Genomic DNA, 22,441 nt, shown 5'->3' on the forward strand with positions numbered 1-22,441 from the left:
AATAAAATATATGGACAAAAAAAAAACAATGCACATTTTGAGAGTTTTGAATTAAGCTTTATTTGGGCAAAATGAGGACTATAGCTTGGGAGACATCATTTCAGTTAGCTCTGAGAAACCGCTTCAAAGAGGTAAGGGGAAGGTCAGTATATATTGTCTTTGTGAAGGAGGAGTACATGCAATCAAGCTTATATATTTTGCAGAAGGTTTCTGGTAGTCTTGAGGAGCAGTCATCACCATGAAGGGTTTTGGTGCTTTTCTAGATATGAGGAGGTGCAAGAATTGGGCTCATAAAATCTAGTCCTGGAAATATCTATCCGAGGACTTGTTCTGCCAGTTCCTCCCAGGGCACAGAGGGCTTTGTTCCTAATCTCCACCCTGAACTCCTTTCTGGGAGTGTTGAAGGTCAGCAGCTGCAGTGGCTCATGGTTAATCCTTGTAGAGGTAGATGACATATGATTTGTAGTTGACATACTCCACCAAGAGGATTTGTGGGAAGCCAACAGGAGCTGAGGATAGAGGGGCTGGGGGGAGGGATTTGAGGCCTCCAATTTGAGGCCAATCAGAGGAACTGCAGGACCCAGCTGATGCAAGGCTTCTTCTAAAAGGTTCCAATGCAGGGGCTGCAGAGTAAAGGGCCAAGTGGAGATTGTGGTTCTGGAAGCACCAAGCTAAGATAATGAGGGGTCAGATGGGCTACTTATTCAAGAAATTCTGAAAATGTGGCTGGGAAGCCAGGCAAAGGAGAGACCCTGGTGCCAAGGGAGCCTGAATGGGCAGGGTAGAAATCAGGAGGATTTCAGTGGGTTTCTGCTTTGGGCCAATTGTAGAAAAGATTATTTACCAAAGCCTAGTGGTTTGCTTTTGTCCCTATTTATTGATTCCAGGAGAGGTGTGAACAGCTGTTGATCGTTGGACCCTTGTTCCCAGCAGAGAGACTGTGACTGGGAAAGGGGCCAAGACTGATGCCTTGCTATGGAAAATGTGAGATGGCATCAGTTTATCTTTATCTCAAGGAATTTAATTTGGGAGGAACCAGGGCAGTAAATTCCCTTGTGTTTCAACACTGCTATTTCAGTGTTGATAATTTAAGACCCTTTGACATTTCTGTTTTGAAGAAAGACCAGATCTTCTTCAGTCTTTGCTTAGAAGTTAGGTAGGGTTTCATGGCTCCCTGTATAATTCAGAAATAATCAATTTAACATGAAATGGAGTGACCATTTAATTATCTTGGAGATTATAAAAATCTTTAAAAGCATTTTATAATCTGACTTTGCATGGATTGCCTAAAACTGGTACAGAATTATTGATTTATACATTGAAATTCAGTTTTCTCTTTTTAAGGCAGAGAAACAAAGGAAAGAAACGTTACACCCCACACCCTTTCTCTCATGAGACCTAAGAGGAAGACAGCATCTTGAGGCCAGAGCCTGTTGGCTTCAGCTTCTCAGCTTCTCAGTTGCTGGGCCGGTTAGTTCAGTGAAGTGATAAGCCATTCAGCCTGGGGATTTTCTTGTTAATATTTTCTAAAATTGTGAGCACTTTGCAAAATAAATTACAATCTTGTGGATCCCCATAGGAATTAAAAACATTGTTTTGGTATTTTTGCGTGGGCTGTGGTGAAGGAATGACTAAGTTTAGAAGATATTTTTATTTTAGATGAATTAATGTTAATAATTAATTAACATCAATGTTAACTATCAATTCTTTAATAATATTTATTCTAGTCTAGTGGCTTAGATTGGAGAAGGCAATGGCACCCCACTCCAGTACTTTTGCCTGGAAAATCCCATGGATGGAGGAGCCTGGTGGGCTGCAGTCCATGGGGTCAGGAAGAGTTGGACAAGATTGAGTGACTAAAATTTTTTCATTCTACATAAAGAAAGATTTTGACTTTTTCTCATTTAACAAGCGATGCATGCCCTATGACTTACTGTAATTCAGTTAAATAAGGGAGAAAACCATGATCTGTCAGAGAACATTAAAATGACATAATAACATGATTAGCTTTGGGATTGAATACATAGAAAACTTGATTAAAATTTTAAACAGAGACAAAAGTGATCTGATATTTAGAATGATTGCATTTTGTGCTTCAAGAACCTTCTGTCTGCTTTTCTGGTTGGGGTTGTTTTTCAAGGTTGAGATGGCTGTCTCAGCTCTTTGTCATCATGTCTTTCCCAGCTGTGCACCCAGGCTTACACAGGCTTATCTGTGATGAGCAGAAAGGCCAATTAGATCACTGTGTTCTACCTTTGTAACATGGATTTTTTTTTTCCAACTACAATTTTATTTTATTTTTAATCTTTACAAAATTGTATTAGTTTTGCCAAATATCAAAATGAATCTGCTGCAGGTATACATGTGTTCCCCATCCTGAACCCTCCTCCCTCCTCCCTCCCCATACCATCCCTCTGGGTCGTCCCAGTGCACCAGCCCCAAGCATCCAGCATTGTGCATTGAACCTGGACTGGCAACTCGTTTCATACATGATATTTTACATGTTTCAATGCCATTCTCCCAAATCTTCCCACCCTCTTCTTCTCCCACAGAGTCCATAAGACTGCTCTATACATCAGTGTCTCTTTTGCTGTCTCGTACACAGGGTTATTGTTACCATCTTTCTAAATTCCATATATATGCATTAGTATACTGTATTGGTGTTTTTCTTTCTGGCTTACTTCACTCTGTATAATAGGATCCAGTTTCATCCACCTCATTAGAACTGATTCAAATGTATTCTTTTTAATGGCTGAGTAATACTCCATTGTGTATATGTACCATAGCTTTCTTATCCATTCATCTGCTGATGGACATCTAGGTTGCTTCCATGTCCTGGCTATTATAAACAGTGCTGCGATGAACATTGGGGTACACGTGTCTCTTTCTCTTCTGGTTTCCTCAAAAAATATGGAATGCTTCACGAATTTGCATGTCATCCTTGTGCAGGGGCCATGCTAATCTTCTCTGTATCGTTCCAATTTTAGTATATGTGCTGCCGAAGCGAGCACTGTAACATGGATTTTTAAAGTACCAGTCACATGTAGTAGGTTCTTCTAGATATCACAATTCAGATAAATCCAAGGCTTTTAGGTGCAAACCCTGGCTTTGTTGAAACCATCTAGGGAGATCTCATGGATTCTTAGCTTTTGCTAAGTCTGTTGTAACTAAACAGCGGGTCCCTGCACTTCCTTTTCTAACCAACACTCCATGAGGAATTTAAATAACATTGGATTTGTGGGTTGTTGCTGCTGCTGCTGCTAAATCTAGGTTTAGTTTTTAAAACTTGTGGTCGTGGACCGTCAGCTTCATTGATTTCTCTAGACATCATATTATCTGCTTCATGCCTCCACTTCTGGCAGGCAGGAAATTCAATCTAGGTGAAGCATTTCAGAGACCCACCCCTCTCCAGGGACTTAAGAGTCATCCTGGGGTCTTCAGGGGTGACTGGAGGCCAGAGGGCCCTGGTTCTTTATGGTGGTCCTGCTGTGATGTGGGTTTCCTGAAGCCCATTGGAAACTGTTAATGCTGGTCCCTCAGCATGGGTTAGGCCCTCTGCCCTGGCTGGACGTGGCCATGCCTCTCACAGTGACCAGCCCTCTGACCACAGTTGATGCTTCCCCGAGCATCATGTCCAGGTGCTGCCCTGATGCCCCAAGGGTCCCTGACTCAGCTTTTGCATCAGGTAAGTCCTGGCACCACCTGTAACATCCACCTCCTTCTCTCTTGAATCTGGCTGCTTCCATCTTCTTAGCTCCAAGCCCTAAACTCCAAGGACTTTTTTTGCAGGGATCATCTAGCCTCCTCACCTCTCTCAGCCCAGGGTTTTGAAAAGCACAGTTGGTAACTTCTTCCCAGCAGGTGGGGAACAAGAACAAGTATGTATCTGTCTCCTTGGAGTTTGTGTGTGGGGAAGACAGTAACTCTTATTTTGGGTAGCAGGGAGAACAAAATGAGAATTTGTATCCTGGTATAAACCATTGCTTCCCAGGTAGCGCAGTGGTAAAGAATCCACCTGTAATTCAGGAGACGAGGATTGAGCTTGGGGTGGGGAAGATCCCTGGATAAGGAAATGGCAACCCACTCCAGTGGGCTACAGTCCATGGTGTTAGAAAGAGTTGGACATGACTGAGTGACTGAGCACATGTATACAGCCACACTGTTCATGACAAGGAATACAAACATATTTTAACCTTTTATTCTGAAAGAATTACAGACTCACAGGGATCTAGTACTGAGTCCTGTGTGCTCTTCTCCTGGCTTCCCCTAGTGGTTACATCTCAGCTGGCTACAGTAGGAGGTAGAAACCAAGAGTATGACCCTGGTGCATCTCTGATAAGTAGACTTATAGACCATATTCAGGGTTGACCATTTTCCCCAAACCTTTCATTTGTGTGTTAAACACCATTCCTGTGTGTCCAGTAGTCATGTATGGATGTGAGAGTTGGACTATAAAGAAAGTTGAGTGCAGAAAAATTGATGCTCTTGAACTGTGGTGTTGGAGAAGACTCTTGAGAGTCCCTTGGACTGCAAGGATATCCAACCAGTCCATTCAGGACTAAATGAAATCAGTCCTGAATATTCATTGAAAGGGCTGATGTTGAAGCTGAAACTCCAATACTTTGCCCACCTGATTTGAAGAACTGACTCATTGGAAAAAACCCTGATGCTGGGAAAGACTGAAGGCAGGAGGAGAAGGGGACAACAGGGGATGAGATGGTTGGATGGTATCACTGATTCAATGGACATGAGTTTGAGCAAACTCCAGGAGATGGTGAAGGACAGGGAGGCCTGGCGTGCTGCAGTCCATGGGGTCACAAAGAGTCAGACATGACTGAGCAACTGAACTGAACTGTGTGTTCAGAACCATTTTCAAGTGGGCAGTGGTAATAGCTCCCTCCAGTGGCTGGGAGCATTAAAACCAGTGATAGACCAGCTGAGTGTCTAAGCTCACCTGATTTCAACTACTGCACATGCTTATTCAGTACACACTTCTAAGTGCTCAGATGATGCTAGTTTCATGGGGAAGATATTTATCAAAGAATATCACATTGATTTAAAAACGATAAAACACTGGTGAAAGAAATCAAAGAGGACACTAATAGATGGAGAAATACACCATGTTCATGGATCGGAAGACTGAATATAGTGAAAATGAGTATACTACCCAAAACAATCTATAGATTCAATGCAATCCCTATCAAGCTACCAGTGGTATTTTTCACAGAGCTAGAACAAATAATTTCACAATTTGTATGGAAATACAAAAAACCTCGAATAGCCAAAGCAATCTTGAGAAAGAAGAATGGAACTGGAGGAATCAACCTGCTTGACTTCAGGCTCTACTACAAAGCCACAGTCATCAAGACAGTATGGTACTGCCACAAAGACAGAAATATAGATCAGTGGAACAAAATAGAAAGCCCAGAGATAAACCCACGCACCTATGGACACCTTATCTTTGACAAAGGAGGCAAGCATATACAATGGAGAAAAGACAATCTCTTTAACAACTGGTGCTGGGAAAACTGGTCAATCACTTGTAAAAAAAAAAAAAAAAAAAGAATGAAACTAGAACACTTTCTAACACCATACACCAAAATAAACTCAAAATGGATTAAAGATCTAAACGTAAGACCAGAAACTATAAAACTGCTAGAGGAGAACATAGGCAAAACACTCTCTGACACACATCACAGCAGGATCCTCTATGACCCACCTCCCAGAATATTGGAAGTAAAAGCAAAGATAAACAAATGGGACCTAAGTAACCTTAAAAGCTTCTGCACAACAAAGGAAACTATAAGCAAGGTGAAAAGACAACCTTCAGAATGGGAGAAAATAATAGCAAATGAAGCAACTGACAAACAACTAATCTCAAAAATATACAAGCAACTCCTGCAGCTCAATTCCAGAAAAATAAATGACCCAATCAAAAAATGGGCCAAAGAACTAAATAGACATTTCTCCAAAGAAGACATACAGATGGCTAACAAACACGTGAAAAGATGCTCAACATCACTCATTATCAGAGAAATGCAAACCAAAACCACTATGAGGTACCATTTCACGCCAGTCAGATTGGCTGCAATCTAAAAGTCTACAAGCAATAAATGCTGGAAAGGGTGTGGAGAAAAGGGAACCCTCTTACACTGTTGGTGGGAATGTAAATTAGTACAGCCACTATGGAGAACAGTGTGGAGATTCCTTACAAAACTGGAAATAGAACTGCCTTATGACCCAGCAATCCCACTGCTGGGCATACACACCAAGGAAACCAGAATTGAAAGAGACACATGTACCCCAATGTTCATCGCAGCACTATTTATGATAGCCACGACATGGAAGCAACCTAGATGTCCATCAGCAGATGAATGGATAAGAAAGCTGTGGTACATATACACAATGGAGTATTACTCAGCCATTAAAAAGAGTACATTTGAATCAGTTCTAATGAGGTGGATGAAACTGGATCCTATTATACAGAGTGAAGTAAGCCAGAAAGAAAAACACCAATACAGTATACTAACGCATATATATGGAATTTAGAAAGATGGTAATGATAACCCTGTATGTGAGACAGCAAAAGAGACACAGATGTATAGAACAGTCTTTTGGACTCTGTGGGAGAGGGAGGGGGGGATGATTTGGGAGAATGGCATTGAAACATGTATAATATCATATAAGAAATGAATCGCCAGTCCAGGTTTGATGCAGGATACAGGATGCTTGGGGCTGGTGCACTGGGATGACCCAGAGGGATGATACGGGGAGGGAGGTGGGAGGGGGGTTCAGGATGGGGAGCACGTGTACACCCATGGTGGATTCATGTTGATGTATGGCAAAACCAATACAATATTGTAAAGTAATTAGCCTCCAATCAAAATAAATAAATTTAAATTAAAAAAATCATAATTATTTCCTTTAATGATGTGGACTTTTCCTGACCACCAACCCAAACCTCGGGGGTTCTTACACATACGAAGCCGAAGTGTATGTTACCTACTTGCTGACAGGTCGGGGCAGTGTTTGGGAGGCAAAATGGTGCACCATGAAAAGGGCTTTCATTCCTGTGTAAGATGTAATCACCTATAGCTTCAGATCTACAGAGAGGGGACTTCATGGTTCCCTTCCCTGATGACCAGGGAGGGATGAGGGGCTAAGGAGGAGAGGGGAGGTTTGTGAATACTACCAGAGGAGGAAAGAAGGCAAGCAGGTCACCTCAGCTTCTGGGAACTCTGAGAAGGGGACTGCAGACTGGGGGTGTCATGAGAACTTTATGAAACCCTGGAAGTAAAAGATGCAATTTGTTCATCTTTGTGTTTGGTTTTCATTGAGGCCAAAATATTTTACATTGTGTTCTTTGCCAATTCAGTGATCCTCTCCAAAACCTTCTGACGCCTTGGCTTGACTGACTACATGATTATGGTCTATACATATTCCCCACACTGCTTCCTCCAAAATCAATCTTGAGGGTAGTTTCTACATCAAGGGGCAGGTGTTGGTTTATGTCCACCATGAACTTGTGAGTCTAAGGCTGAGCTCCCATACTGTCTGACAATGGAGAGAACCTGCTGGAGTCCAACTCCAGCAACCAGGGATTCAACCTGAAGAGATGGATGGTGCCGGCCAAGGAGACAGCCTCTCAGTTTTCTATGGACTGCCTGTTTATTCCAAGTTTAAGATTCTCTTTTATACTTTTACAAAAACATTAGGCCAGAGGTTTGACATTTTCAGTTCCCCCTCTCCCAGATTTATTATATCCATAAATCACTGTTGCTCTTCAAACGGAGTTCTTGTTTCAGTGATTCTCTTGGAATCAGCCTTATCATCTATTGTCTACCTCCTCTAATGTCCTATAGTTAACTTGTGATTATATTGTAGCTCATGCTACATTCCTCAGTTTACTACTTATCTTCCTAAATCCTGTTTGCCCCTAACATCCTGAGCTCACTATCTCTTAAAAAAGGTTTCTAGCTATCAGATCAGATCAGATCAGTCACTCAGTCATGTCCAACTCTTTGTGACCCCATGAATCACAGCATGCCAGGCCTCCCTGTCCATCACCAACTCCCAGAGTTCACTCAGACTCACGTCCATCGAGTCAGTGATGCCATCCAGCCATCTCATCCTCTGTCATCCCCTTCTCCTCTTGCCCCCAATCCCTCCCAGCATCAGAGTCTTTTCCAATGAGTCAACTCTTTGTATCAGGTGGCCAAAGTACTGGAGTTTCAGCTTTAGCATCATTCCTTCCAAAGAAATCCCAGGGCTGATCTCCTTCACAATGGACTGGTTGGATCTCCTTGCAGTCCAAGGGACTCTCAAGAGTCTTCTCCAACACCACAGTTCAAAAGCATCAATTCTTCAGTTCTCAGCCTTCTTCACAGTCCAACTCTCACATCCATACATGACCACAGGAAAAACCATAGCCTTGACTAGACGGACCTTTGTTGGCAAAGTAATGTCTCTGCTTTTGAATATGCTATCCAGGTTGGTCAGAACTTTCCTTCCAAGGAGTAAGCGTCTTTTAATTTTATGGCTGCAGTCACCATCTGCAGTGATTCTGGAGCCCAGAAAAATAAAGTCTGACATTGTTTCCACTGTTTCCCCATCTATTTCCCATGAAGTGATGGGACCGGATGCCATAATCTTCATTTTCTGAATGTTGAGCTTTAAGTCAACTTTTTCACTCTCCACTTTCACTTTCATCAAGAGGCTTTTGAGTTCCTCTTCACTTTCTGCCATAAGGGTGGTGTCATCTGCATATCTGAGGTGATTGATATTTCTCCCAGCAATCTTGATTCCAGCTTATGTTTCTTCTAGTCCAGCATTTCTCATGATGTACTCTACATATAAGTTAAATAAGCAGGGTGACAATATACAGCCTTGACGAACTCCTTTTCCTATTTGGAACCAGTTTGTTGTTCCATGTCCAGTTCTAGCTGTTGCTTCCTGACCTGCATACAAATTTCTCAAGAGGCAGATCAGGTGGTCTGGTATTTTCATCTCTTTCAGAATTTCCCGCAGTTTATTGTGATCCACACAGCCAAAGGCTTTGGCATAGTCAATAAAGCAGAAATAGATGTTTTTCTGGAACTCTCTTGCTTTTTCCATGATCCAGGGGATGTTGGCAATTTGATCTCTGGTTCCTCTGCCTTTTCTAAAACCAGCTTGAACATCAGGAAGTTCACGGTTCACATATTGCTGAAGCCTGGCTTGGAGAATTTTGAGCATTACTTTACTAGCATGTGAGATGAGTGCAATTGTGTGGTAGTTTGAGCATTCTTTGGCATTGCCTTTCTTTGGGATTGGAATGAAAACTGGCCTTTTCCAGTCCTGTGGCCACTGTTGAGTTTTCCAAATTTGCTGACATATTGAGTGCAGCACTTTCACAGCATCATCTTTCAGGATTTGGAATAGCTCAACTGGAATTCTATCACCTCCACTAACTTTGTTCGTAGTGATGCTTTCTAAGGCCCACTTGACTTCACATTCCAGGATGTCTGGCTCTAGGTCAGTGATCACACCATCATGATTATCTGGGTTGTGAAGATCTTTTTTGTACAGTTCTATGTATTCTAGCCATCTCTTCTTAATATCTTCTGCTTCTGTTAGGTCCATACCATTTCTGTCCTTTATCGAGCCCATCTTTGCATGAAATGTTCCTTTGGTATCTCTGATTTTCTTGAAGAGATCTCTAGTCTTTCCCATTCTGTTGTTTTCGTCTATTTCTTTGCATTGATCGCTGAAGAAGGCTTTCTTATCTCTTCTTGCTATTCTTTGGAACTCTGCATTCAGATGCTCATATCTTTCCTTTGCTACTTTGCTTTTCACTTCTCTTCTTTTCACAGCTATTTGTAAGGCCTCCCCAGACAGCCATTTTGCTTTTTTGCATTTTTTTCCCATGGGGATGGTCTTGATCCCTGTCTCCTGTACAATGTCACGAACCTCATTCCATAGTTCATCAGGCACTCTATCTATCAGATCTAGGCCCTTAAATCTATTTCTCACTTCCACTGTATAATCATAAGGGATTTGATTTAGGTCATACCTGAATGGTCTAGTGGTTTTCCCTACTCTTCAATTTAAGTCTGAATTTGGCAATAAGGAGTTCATGGTCTGAGCCACAGTCAGCTCCTGGTCTTGTTTTTGCTGACTGTATAGAGCTTCTCCATCTTTGGCTGCAAAGAATATAATCAATCTGATTTCAGTGTTGACCATCTGGTGATGTCCATGTATAGAGTCTTCTCTTGTGTTGTTTGAAGAGGGTGTTTGTTATGACCAGTGCATTTTCTTGGCAAAACTCTATTGGTCTTTGCCCTGCTTCATTCCGTTTCTAGCTATAGTGTCTAAAAATTCCTAACTTCTATAAGCTATAGTAAAATATGCTAACTTTACAACATTCTTAAATCTTTAACTTCTAACTATTTTAATTATTTATAAGCCCTAAATTCAGTAAATTCCTTTGCCATAAATATTCTCCCCACAAATAGGCTTCAGATATCAATCCCTCCCATGGCCTCAAGCTACGGCCTATGTGCTCATCCTGGAACACTCTTTTGTAAAAGTCCTTGAACAAATGTCAGTGATTAACTTTATGAATTATTTTCTGAGCACAACTGAAGAAGGCTTTGTGCCTTTTCATGCTCCTCTCAAGAACAATAAGCACCCTAATATTCCTTTTCAGTCAACTCAGCAGAGGAGAGGAAAAGACAAGTCAGAATTACAAGGCCTAACTCCTTCATCCCAGGATCCATGCCTGCGGAATGAGGAGAGGGGGCTGGGGACCATGCCTCCATTTTGTCAGTAATGCCCTATGTGGCTCCCAACAAGAACCCTGCTCTTATTCCTGACCTCCAGCCTGGTCACCCTCTTCAGATCCCTCTGGGCTGGTCCCTGCCTTCCTTCCACACTGGCCACTTGTCTTAACCAGCCACTGCCTGACACTCACCACGGCTGACACCTGTCCTTAGTCCTGGTCACATGCCATGTCAGCAGCCTGCCTCCCTGGCCAACTTCCCAAGAGAAACAGCTGCTATGAAATTCTAAGGCTTCTCACTTTGGAGACTTCCTTTAACTAGGTTTCTTTTTTTAAAAAAGTTTATTTATTTATTTTTAATTGAAGGATAATTGCTCTACAATATTTTGTTGGTTTCTGCTAAACATCAACATGAATCAGCCATATCCTATCCCCTTCCCCATCCCACCCCTCTAGGTTGTTACAGAGCCCTGGTTTGAGTACCCTGAGTCACACAGCAAATTCCTACTGGCTATCTATTTTACATATGGTAGTGTATGTTTCTATGTTACCTTCTTCATGCATTCCACCCTCTCCTTCTTTTCCACCCGTCTTTTCTTAAGTGTGTTCTCTATGTCTGTGTCTCCACTGATGGACTAGCTTTCTTAGAAGAACAACAAGGTAAAATAATTTTAAGTTGTAGCTTTGTCCAGTGCATGATTCAAACCTATTCTGTTGTTGTTGTTTAGTCGCTCAGTCATGTCTGACTCTTTGTGACACCATGGACTGTAGCCCACCAGGCTCTTCTATCCATGGGATTTCCCAGGCAAGAATACTGGAGTGGTAGCCATTTCCTCCTCCTGCGGATATTCCCGACTCAGGGATTGAACCCGTGTTTCCTGCATTGCAGGCAGATTCTTTACCATCTGAGCCTCCAGAGGACATTTAAGGATCTGTGTAATTCTGATGCTTTAAAATTTCATGAGCTAAGTGACCATTATATCTAATACTGTGGGCAAGAATCCCTTAGAAGAAATGGAGTAGCCCTCATAGTCAACAAGAGAGTCCAAAATGCAATACCTGGATGCAATCTCAAAAATCACAGAATGATCTCTGTTCGTTTCCAAGGCAAAACACTCAATATCACAATAATCCAACTCTATGCCCCGACAAGTAATGCTGAAGAAGCTGAAGTTGAATAGTTCTGTGAAGACCTACAAGGCTTTTTAGAACTAAGACCCAAAAAAGATTTCCTTTTCCTTATAGGGGACTACAATGCAAAAGTAGGAAATCAAGAGATACCTGGAGTAACAGGCAAGTTTGGCCTTGGAGTACAAAATGAAGCGGGGCAAAGGCTAAAAGAGTTTTTCCAAGAGAACACACTGGTCATAGCAAACACCCTCTTCCAACAACACAAGAGAAAACTCTACAGGTGGACATCACCAGATGGTCAATACCGAAATCAGTTTGATTATATTCTTCACAGTCGAAAATGGAGAAGCTCTATACAGTCAGCAAAAACAAGACCAGGTGCTGACTGTGGCTCAGATAATGAACTCCTTATTACAAAATTCAGACTTAAATTGAAGAAAGTAGAGAAAACCACTAAACCATTCAGGTATGACCTAAATCAAATCCCTTACAATTATACAGTAGAAGTGACAAATAGACTCAAGGGATTAGATCTAATAGACAGAGTGCCTGAAGAACTATGGATGGAGGTTCATGACATTGTGTAGGAGGCAGTGATCAAGACCATCCCCAAGAAAAAGAAATGCACAAAGGTAAGATGGTTGTCTGAGGAGGCTTTACAAATAGCTGGGAAAAGAAGAGAAGCAAAAGGCAAAGGAGAAAAGGAAAGATATACTCATCTGAATGCAGAGTTCCAAAGAATAGCAAGGTGAGATTAGAAAGCCTTTTTCAGTGATTGATGCAAAGAAATAGAGGAAAACAATGGAATGGGAAAGACTAGAGATCTCTTCAAGAAAATTAGAGATACCAAGGGAACATTTCATGCAAAGATGGGCACAATAAAGGACAGAAATGGTATGGACTTAACAGAATCAGAAGATATTCAGAAGAGGTGGCGAGAATACACAGAAGAACTATACGAAAAAGATCTTCATGACCCAGATAACCACAATGGTGTGATTACTGATCTAGAGCCAGACATCCTGGAATGAGAGGTCAAGTGGGCCTTAGGAAGCATCACTATGAGCAAAGCTAGTGGAGGTAATGGAATTCAACTGAGCTATTTCAAGTCCTAAAAGATGGTGCTGTGAAAGTGCTGCACTCAATATGCCAGCAAGTTTGGAAAACTCAGCAGTGGCCACAGGACTGGAAAAGGTCAGTTTTCATTCCAATCCCAAAGAAGGACAATGCCAAAGAATGTTCAAACTGCTGTACAATTGCACTAATCTCACATGCTAACAAAGTAATGCTCAAAATTCTCCAAGTGAGGCTTCAAAAGTATATGAAGCAAGAATTTCCAGATGTTCAAGCTGGATTTAGAAAAGGCAGAGGAAGCACAGATCAAATGGCCAACATCTAGAAAAAGCAAGAGAGTTCCACAAAAACATCGGCTTCTGCTTTATTGACTACACCAAAGCCTTCAACTGTGTGGATCACAATAAACTGTGGAAAATTCTTAAAGAGATGAGAATACCAGACCACCTGACCTGCCTCCTGAGAAATCTGTATGCAGGTCAGGAAGCAACAGTTAGAATTGGACATGGAACAACAGACTGGTTCCAAATAGAAAAAGGAGTATGTCAAGGCTATATACTGTCACCCTGCTTATATAACTTAAATACAGAGTACATCATGTGAAATGCCAGGCTGGATGAAACACAAGCTGGAATCAAGATGGCTGGGAGAAATATCAATATCATCTCAGATATGCAGATGACACCATCCTTATGGCAGAAAGTGAAGAGGAACTGAAGAGCCTCTTGATGAAAGAGAAAGAGAAGAGTGAAAAAGTTGGCTTAAAGGTTAACATTCAGAAAAACAAATATCATGACATCCGGTCCCATCACTTCAAGGCAAATAGATGGGAAAACAGTGGAAACAGTGACAGACTTTATTTTGGGGGGCTCCAGAATCACTGCAGATGGTGGCTGCAGCCATGAAATGAAAAGACGCTTGCTCCTTGGAAGAAAAGCTGTGACCAACCTAGACAGCATATTAAAAAACAGAGACATTACTCTTCCAGCAAAGGTCCATCTAATCAAAGCTATGGTTTTTCCAGTAGTCATATATGGATGTGAGAGTTGGATCATAAAGAAAGCTGAGTGTCGAAGAATTGATGCTTTTGAACTGTGGTGTTGGAGAAGACTCCTGAGAGTTCCTTGGACTGCAAGGAGATCAACCCAGTCAAACCTAAAGGAAATCAGTCCTGAATACTCATTGAAAGGACTAATGCTGAAGCTGAAACTCCAATCCTTTGGCCACCTGATGCAAAGAACTGACTCATTGGAAAAGACCCTGATGCTGGAAAAGATTGAAGGCGAGAGGAGAAGGGATGACAGAGGATGAAATGGTTGGATGGCATCACTGACACAATGGACATGAATTTGAGCAAGCTCTGGGAGTTGGTGATGAACAGGGAAGCCTGGCATGCTGCAGTCCTTGGGGTTGCAAAGAGTCGGACATGAATGAGCAACTGAACTGTAGGATGGGCACTGAAGTTTTTATTTAATTAATATCCCATCTCCTCCTAAGAAAGATTTGAGGCAGGAATGGCATACATAAATACCTTAATTCAACATTTTATTGACAGATTGAATGCTGCCTCATGCCATGCAGTCCAGGGATCGGGGATGGTGCCGTGAAAATTAGCTTCTGTTCTGGTAGAGCTGATGATGGTCTTAGCCAAGTTTCTTCAAAGTTTACACGACCTTTAAAACTTTTTTTTTAATTTGAGTATAGTTACTTTACAATATGTGTTAGTTTCTACGTTACAGCAAAGTAAATCAGCTATATGTATACATATATCCCCTCCGTTCTGGACTTCCTTCCCATTCAGGTCACCACAGAGCACTGAGTAGAGTTCCCTGTACTATACAATAGGTTTTTATTAGTTACCTATTTTATACACAGAGTGTATATACGTCAATTCCTTTCTCCCAATTCATCCCACCCTTCCTTCCTCTCTTGGTGTCCATACATTTGTTCTCTATGTCAATGTCTCTACTTCTGATTTGCAAATAGATTCACCTGTACCATTTGTCTACATCCCACTCCTGCTGCTGCTAAGTCACTTAAGTCATGTCTGACTCTGTGCGACCCCATAGATGGCAGCCCACCAGGCTCCCCTGTCCCTGGGATTCTCCAGGCAAGAACACTGGAGTGTGTTGCCATTTCCTTCTCCAATGCATGAAAGTAAAAAGTGAAAGGAAAGTCACTCAGTTGTGTCCGACTCTTCATGACCCCATGGACTGCAGCCTGCCAGGCTCCTCTGTCCATGGGATTTTCCAGGCAAGAGTACTGGAGTGGGGTGCCATTGCCTTCTCCCTACATCCCACATATATGTGTTAATATACAATATTTGTTTTTCTTTACTTGACCTTTTGAGGCTAAGTATCTCTAGAAATTCTCTGAGCAATTACTTTTTCTATTTAATGCCTCTTTCAAGAAATCAAGGTCAATTCAGGTATTGATAAAAGCCCTAGGTTCCGTGGTAATTGCTGCTAGCTAACCTCTAGAAGTTGAGATGACCACTTATTCCTATAAGAACTCTTAGTGGCCTCCAGCCTAGCTCTAAGGATAACCCCATTTTTAATAGTGTGTTTTTGTTAACTCAGTTGTTTCAACTGTACACAATTAATAAAAATAATTGGATTTAGAAAGTGTAAAACTCTACATAGCTGATAGTTCTGTATTGTGTAGTGTGAATTCTAATTTGATTGTATGTGGATAAGAAGAAAATGCATGTTCTTTGAGATCTAAAGAGTTAATAGATCTAAAAGAGTTACAGGTTCATTTATTTAGTCACTTAATACATTTATTGTATTTATTCCAGACAGTAGCTGGGTCCTGGAAACCCCAAAATGAACAAGGACACATGTTGTGCCCGCAAGAGCACACAGACAGTTAGGGAGGCCAATAAATGATGATTGTGGGAGCAAATAAGGGGATTCTTTAACTCAGCCCTTGTTGTTATTGGTTAGTCGCTAAGCTGGGTTTGACTCTGCTGCCCCATGAACTGTAACCTGCCAGGCTCCTCTGTCCTTGGGATTTCCCAGGCAAGAAAACTGGAATGAGCTGCCATTTCCTTCTCCAGGGGATCTTCCCCACCTAGGGATCAAACTTGATTCTGCCACATTGGCAGGCAAATTCTTCACTACTGAGCCACCAGGGAAGCCCCTGGGGGTCAGGAAAGTCTTCCTTGAAAATATCATTGTATGCAGTGTCCTGGAAGGTGTGGCTGATGTGAGAAAATTACATGTGATCATTAGCTGAAGTAAAACATGATGTGACTAGAAAGGTGAGCAGGAGACAAATCATGACGGCCTCTCAACCATCCTAAAGATTATGGATTTATCATGAAAAGATGGAAGGTTTTAGACATGAGGTGGATTGTCTTTTCTAAGTTAACTAATAATTTTTTGACTGCACTAGATCTTCTTGCTGTGTGTGGGCTCTCTAGTTTTAGTTAGCAGGGGCTACTGTCTAATTGGGGTGCATGGGGTTCTCATTGTAGGGACTTCTCTTGTTGCTCAGCACAGGCTCTAGAGCTCAGGCTCAGTAGTTGTGGTGCACAGGTTTAGTTGCCCTGAAGCATGTGGGAGATGCCTGAACCAGGGATGGAACCTGGGTCCCCTGCTTTAGCAGGCAGATTCCCAACCATTGGACCACCAGGGAAGTCCCTGGGATGTCTTTTAGAATGATATCTCTGGCTATAGTGTGGAGAGTTACTTGGAGATAAGGAAGCCTAGAGGTGATGTAATCTTGGTGAGAGAAGATGGCAGTCATGGTGAAGGAAAGACAAGGCATTGGCAGAGGTAGACAATATCAAAGACATTTAATATTCAACACGTTGCTGAAAAACCAACACTCGGATTCTGCAACAAGTGCAGGACTATCTTTTCCTGAACTTTATAAGACTTGCTGTGTTGCCAGCTTCAGTTTAGAGATTCCCCGTACTGGGACACCTCTTGGGTTGACTCAGGTTAAGCTGGCTGGATCAGGCTTTCTGTATTTTCTTTGCCAGCATCAGAAATCTGAGAGTATTGTTCTGGAGCTGGCCAAGAACTTGAGGCTGGGCCAGAGAAGGTGGCTATATGGCAGGCCCTCCATGACTTGCCTTCTGTGATAATCTTGAGAGGTAGTGTGGTGTAGTAGGAAGAACACTAAGTTAGGAAACAGGATAAGGGGGCGACAAAGGATGAGATGGTTGGAAGGCATCACTGACTGAGTAGGCATGAGTTTGAGCAAACTCTGGGAGACAGTGAAGGACAGGGAAGCCTGGCATGCTGTAGTCCATGGGTCACAAAGAGTTGGACACGCTTAGCAACTAAACAACAACAACAGAGAGTCTCAGAGTAAGTCCTGATTGTGTTACTTGGCTTCTGATTTTTGTCTAATTACTTAACCCTGTGGTCTTTGTGTCCTCATTTGTCCAAAGAAAAGACTGAGTAAGAGGATATAGGTAATTATGAGGTTGCTTTCAACTCCTTTGGTCCAGAATTCCATGAGCTCACTGCCTGCTTTGAAAGGCATTAGGAATGTTTAGGGACTACTTTTTAGAACCAGATCTTCCTGCCCAATTAAAGCCGTTGTAATACTCTGGCCCCAGAAAGGCTCATGAGAGGGCCATTCTGGGAAAGGATGTGAAGGTTCTTATTTCTTTGCAATTTTAGGAGGTATTGCCTGGTTTTCCTACTTTGATCCCAGGGAAATAGAAACTTCTGTGCATTGGCAGAGTGGAGACCTGTTTGAGCCTGGAAATGGCTTTATCATTTCTTAACTTTAAGTTTCTTTCTTTAACCAGGACTCAGTGTTTAAATGGTTTAGAATGTTATTTGTTCTGATGGAGGAAAAGTTTTTAATCTACTTTTATTAGTTGGTTCAGAACTGAAGTAAGGCATACTTATAAGGTCATAAAAGCAGAAAAGACATAATTTAGTTCAAATTTTCTAGTTGCTTACATATATAGTCTGAATTTTCCTTGATAGCTCTATAGGTCTGCAATATGCTTTGGGTATAGAACAGTATTAAACATATAATTAAGCAGTATTACTAATTAGTTGTATTTTCTTAGGAGTAAGAGTGATGAAAATATGTCTTTGATTTTATAATATTCCAAGGACTTGAAATAAAATGCATGAAATAAGTAGGCATTGCTCAGTTATCATATCTTTGCTATTGATGTTTTCTCAATAAATTGATATTCTTAGTTTTGGTAAACATGCATTTATTATAGCTTGCTTAATTTCTATTTATTTTTTTAACTAAAATTTTTTATAGTTTTAAATTTTTATGCCATTTTAAAAGTTGCTTTCCATTTACAGTTATTACCAAGTACTGGCTATATAGTTTGCTTAATTTTTAGATTCAACTTAAAACTTATGTGAATTTATGTTTTTATTTAATTTCTGTTTGTGGATTTAAGGAAGAAGAGGAAGAGACAGCAGCGGAAGAGGTACAGTAGCATATTTCACAGTTGTGTTGTGCTTAACAGAAGCATCTTTTAGGTGAGAGAATTGCAGCTTTTCCAACATTTCTCCATGTTCATGATACAGAGAAGCTGACTCAACCCACATTCCCAGAAAGTCCTCCTTTAGCCTGCCAAGAAGAGAAATAAAATAAGTTGGAGATACATTTGGAGGTGAATGGAGAAACAGGGGCTCTGAAGCCTTCACCTCTTGTGGTGAAGGTGTTATCAGTGAAGTCAGGCCAGGCCGGACCAAATCCTTCAGTGGTGATGCCTTCTCCCTTTTTCCTTCCCACCCCATTGAATAGCGCACCGTTTATGCTGCTTGTGTGGTTCTCATGGGTGTTACTTGATGGCCTCCTCTTTACCTTGTTGGTGAGTGAGGAATTCCCTCCCTCTGGTTATGGGAATGGCAGACACACAACTGGACCACTCACTGGACAAGTGAGATGGACAGGGCTTATTTTATTTTCTTAATTAATTAATTAATTTTAACTGGAGGATAATGACTTTACAATATTGTGGTGGTGTTTGCCATACATTGACATGAATTAGCCACAGGTATGGACAGGGTTTACTATTCACATGTGCTCCCGGGGGATAAGGTCATCTACACAGGGCAGGGCCACACGGGGTAGGGTCCCTTGGGAACAGTGTGAACAACCAGGGCTGCGGGAGGCAGGTTGTGTAGAATCAAGAGGGTGGGGTGTCCCCGAGTCCACACGGGGGACATGGTTGGCCTGATTGAGTAATTCTGGGGTGAAAGCAGGCACAGTATCTGGTCCCTTGATACCGAGGGCTGCTTGGGTGAGAGACCTAATTTGTGGGATCAGAGCAGGAGGGGAGCCAGTGGTCAGGCCATTGTAAGTTTTCCCAATTTTACCAGTGTTAAGGCAGCGGATAATACTGAGTCTTAATTGTAGTCTTGCACCATGGTGTGTACCTTAGACACCAGGAGGTTTAAACATGCAGCTCATCATTTAGTGTCTGGAAGACATGTGACATAGGTAAGTAACCACATGGTTCCAGGATTTCTAGTGTGGATCTATCCAGGGGGAGCATTACCATTTGTGTGTGTGTGGTTTTTTTTTTTTTTTTTTGGAACATAGTTGATTTACGGTGTTATGTTAGTTTCAGATGTGTAACAAAGTGATTCATGTGGGATTCTTTTCCCTTACACGTTATTATAAAATATTGAGTAGAATTCCCTGTGCTATGCAATCATTACTGAGCCGGTGCACCACAACTAAGACCCAGAGCAGGCAAATAAAATAATAATAATAATGATAAAAAAAGAGTTGCACAAAGTAAGAAGTATTACATAAGTGAGTACTGAGGATACAAGTACATTTAAAACAATGAAAGAAAAGTTATAAAACAATATTAGTGATATTAAGGATAAAATTTAAAGGAATGAAATATATCCTCTGTAACATATAATTTAAACTATTATTGGGCTGGCCAACATGTTTATTTACAGGATCTATGCTCAAATAATAACCAACATTCCTAGGGAGACCTCATGTCTCATATTTGGAGCTGGGAGTTATTTGAACAAATGAAGAATTTAATTAAAATGTTAAATCACAGAAATGTAGAGACCTTAAACATTTATTTTAACTTGAAATATACAGATGTGTATTTACTGCCAAGTTTTTGGATACAGGACAAAAATAGCTTCTTTAAAAAATAGTCCAATGACTAGAACTACCTTCTGTCTTCCTAACATAATCAGTAGTCTGTCTAGAAATTCCAGTTTTGGTTTCTTTCCTTTTGGGTTTCAGGAGTCCTCCTTAGCACCCAAGCTTTTCGACACTTCATTTGATGACAGACATATGTTGGTCTTTTCAAAGTATTCCATTAACTTTACATGGGAAAAAAGTTATTTTCATGTTCATATATCATTGGATTCCATGGTGCTTATTTTTTTAAAAGATTTTTTGATGTGTACCATTTTTGAAGTCTTTATTGAATTTGTTACAATATTGCTTTTGTCTTATGTTTTGGTTTTTTGGCCTCAAGGCACGGTAATCTTAGCTTTTTGACTAGGAATTGAACCTGTACCCCCAGAATTGGAAGGCAAAATCTTAACCACTGCACCAGGGAAGTCCCTGTGATATTTATTTAAGTTGTGTAATTACAATAAGACTGACTTGGATATACCAGCATGGGAACAAACATAACCCACCCTGGTAAATGAAGACTTTGGCGGGTGGTGATACCAAACCTACTACTTGTAAGCACTCACCATGCCGTCATCAACCAGTGTGATTTAAGAGAGAGAACACAGGCTCCTGCATTGCAGGCAGACTCTTTACCGTCTGAGCCACCAGGGAAGTCCAGGCTTCAGTGGAGGTTCTCAAAGTGGGTTTCCAGAGCAGAAGCAGCTGCCTCACCTGGGAACCTCTACAAATACATGTTTTCAGGCCTGGCCCCAGATCTATAAGGTCAGAAGCCCTGAGTTGGAGCCAAGAAGATTGTTTTGAGAAGCTCTTCAGGTGATTCTGATGCTCTATCAAGGCTGAGAACACAGGTTCTAAGTGACCCAAGGGTTGCCACGTAGAGGTCAAGGGCAAGAACTCCTACTGTTTTGATTCTGGTAATTGCTGCTGTTGTTCAGTCACTTAGTTGTGTCCGGCTGTTTTCGACCCCAGGGACTATAGCAAGCCAGGCTTTCCTGTCCTTCATTATCTCCCAGAGTTTGCTCAGACTCATGTCCATTGCGTCGATGATGCATCTTCATTGTGGGGATTCAGGATTGAAAGGAAAGAGGGATCACTCAGAGGTAAAAACAGCTGATCAGAGCCTCCAACTGTTTGGGGCAGAGCCTTTTTCTCTGCCGTCCTTCCTGTACCCATAAAGGAAAACACTGGCAACGGGAAAGGAAAAGAAATAGCAGCTATATTCCAATAAAAATTAATTAAAAAGTACAAATGCTAATCAGAGAGCTAAATTAAAATTGAAAACTCAAGGATAGAATATTTACCAAAAGTCACATGTATTGTCTAGGTATTTCAGTGGAAGGTCATTCACATTAAAGGAGGTCCCAAGTGTCATAAGAAACTCCTCCCCAAAACTTATGCTGATTTTTAAAATTGCAAATAATTCATGACATTTATAGAAAGTATATTGTTTATAATGCTTTTCAGTTCAGTTAAGTTCAGTCACTAAGTGGCGTCTGACTCTCTGAGACCCCAGGGACTGCAGCACGCCAGGCCTCCCTGTCCATCACCAACTTCTGGAGCTTACTCAAACTCATGTCCATTGAGTTGGTGATGCCATCCAACTATCTCACCCTCTGTCATCCCCTTCTCCTCCTGCCTTCAATCTTCCCCAGAATCAGGGTCTTTCCTGATGCTCTTTGCATCAGGTTGCCAAAGTACTGGAGCTTCAGCTTCAGCAACAGTCCTTCTAATGAATATTCAGGATTTATTTCCTTTAGGGTTGATTGGTTTCATCTCCTTGTAGTCCAAGGGACTTTCAAGAGTTTCCTCCAGCAACACGATTTTAAAACATCACTTTTTCAGTGCTCAGCCTTCTTTAGCTCAGCTTGTAATAAAAGGTCCATTTAATTTCAAACACAATATTTATTTTACATGAGGAACTTGTGTAAGAAACTCCTCCCCAAAACTTTTGCTGATTTTTAAAATTGCAAATAATTCATGACATTTATATAAAGTTTAGATAATACAGAGAAAAATAGAAACTAAAAATAGTTTATAACCCCATTACACAGAGAGACCCACTAGTTACACACTCATACACACACACACATGTATTTATCAAACCTTAATGGATACTCTTCTGTAATCTACTTTTATTCATGTAATTAAGCCATATATTTTACAGGGATGGTAAATATAGGTCTGTTTCATTATTTTAATATTATTTTATCAAACGCATCCCTATTATTGGACCTAAAAGTTACTTTTAGCCTATTCTATACAGTGAATTTTCATTACCTGTATGTTATATCTTTCCAATAATAAATTTTCATTCCTCTCTTGCTAGGCAAGCTTCCATTTTAAAAATCCCATTTTTATGTA

The 22,441-nt window shown here is 41.1% G+C and overlaps 1 protein-coding gene and 1 non-coding gene across 3 annotated transcripts in view; one reads left to right on the forward strand and one right to left on the reverse strand.

The window, feature by feature from the left end:
* Window positions 1–22,441, forward strand: part of LOC113895360 (SH3 domain-binding glutamic acid-rich protein-like) — a 72,360-nt gene that overhangs the window by 44,664 nt on the left and 5,255 nt on the right. For both annotated transcript variants that reach the window (XM_027546488.1, XM_027546495.1), the window contains one exon: window positions 18,354–18,383. In XM_027546488.1, coding sequence (XP_027402289.1) covers window positions 18,354–18,383 — 30 coding nt within the window. The remainder of the gene's footprint in view (window positions 1–18,353; window positions 18,384–22,441) is intronic.
* Window positions 2,905–3,011, reverse strand: LOC113899789. The gene has a single exon (XR_003512988.1). It is a non-coding gene; the product is annotated as a U6 spliceosomal RNA (small nuclear RNA).

This window comes from Bos indicus x Bos taurus, chromosome 1, assembly GCF_003369695.1.
Source record: "Bos indicus x Bos taurus breed Angus x Brahman F1 hybrid chromosome 1, Bos_hybrid_MaternalHap_v2.0, whole genome shotgun sequence".
Classification (NCBI taxonomy): Eukaryota; Metazoa; Chordata; class Mammalia; order Artiodactyla; family Bovidae; genus Bos; species Bos indicus x Bos taurus.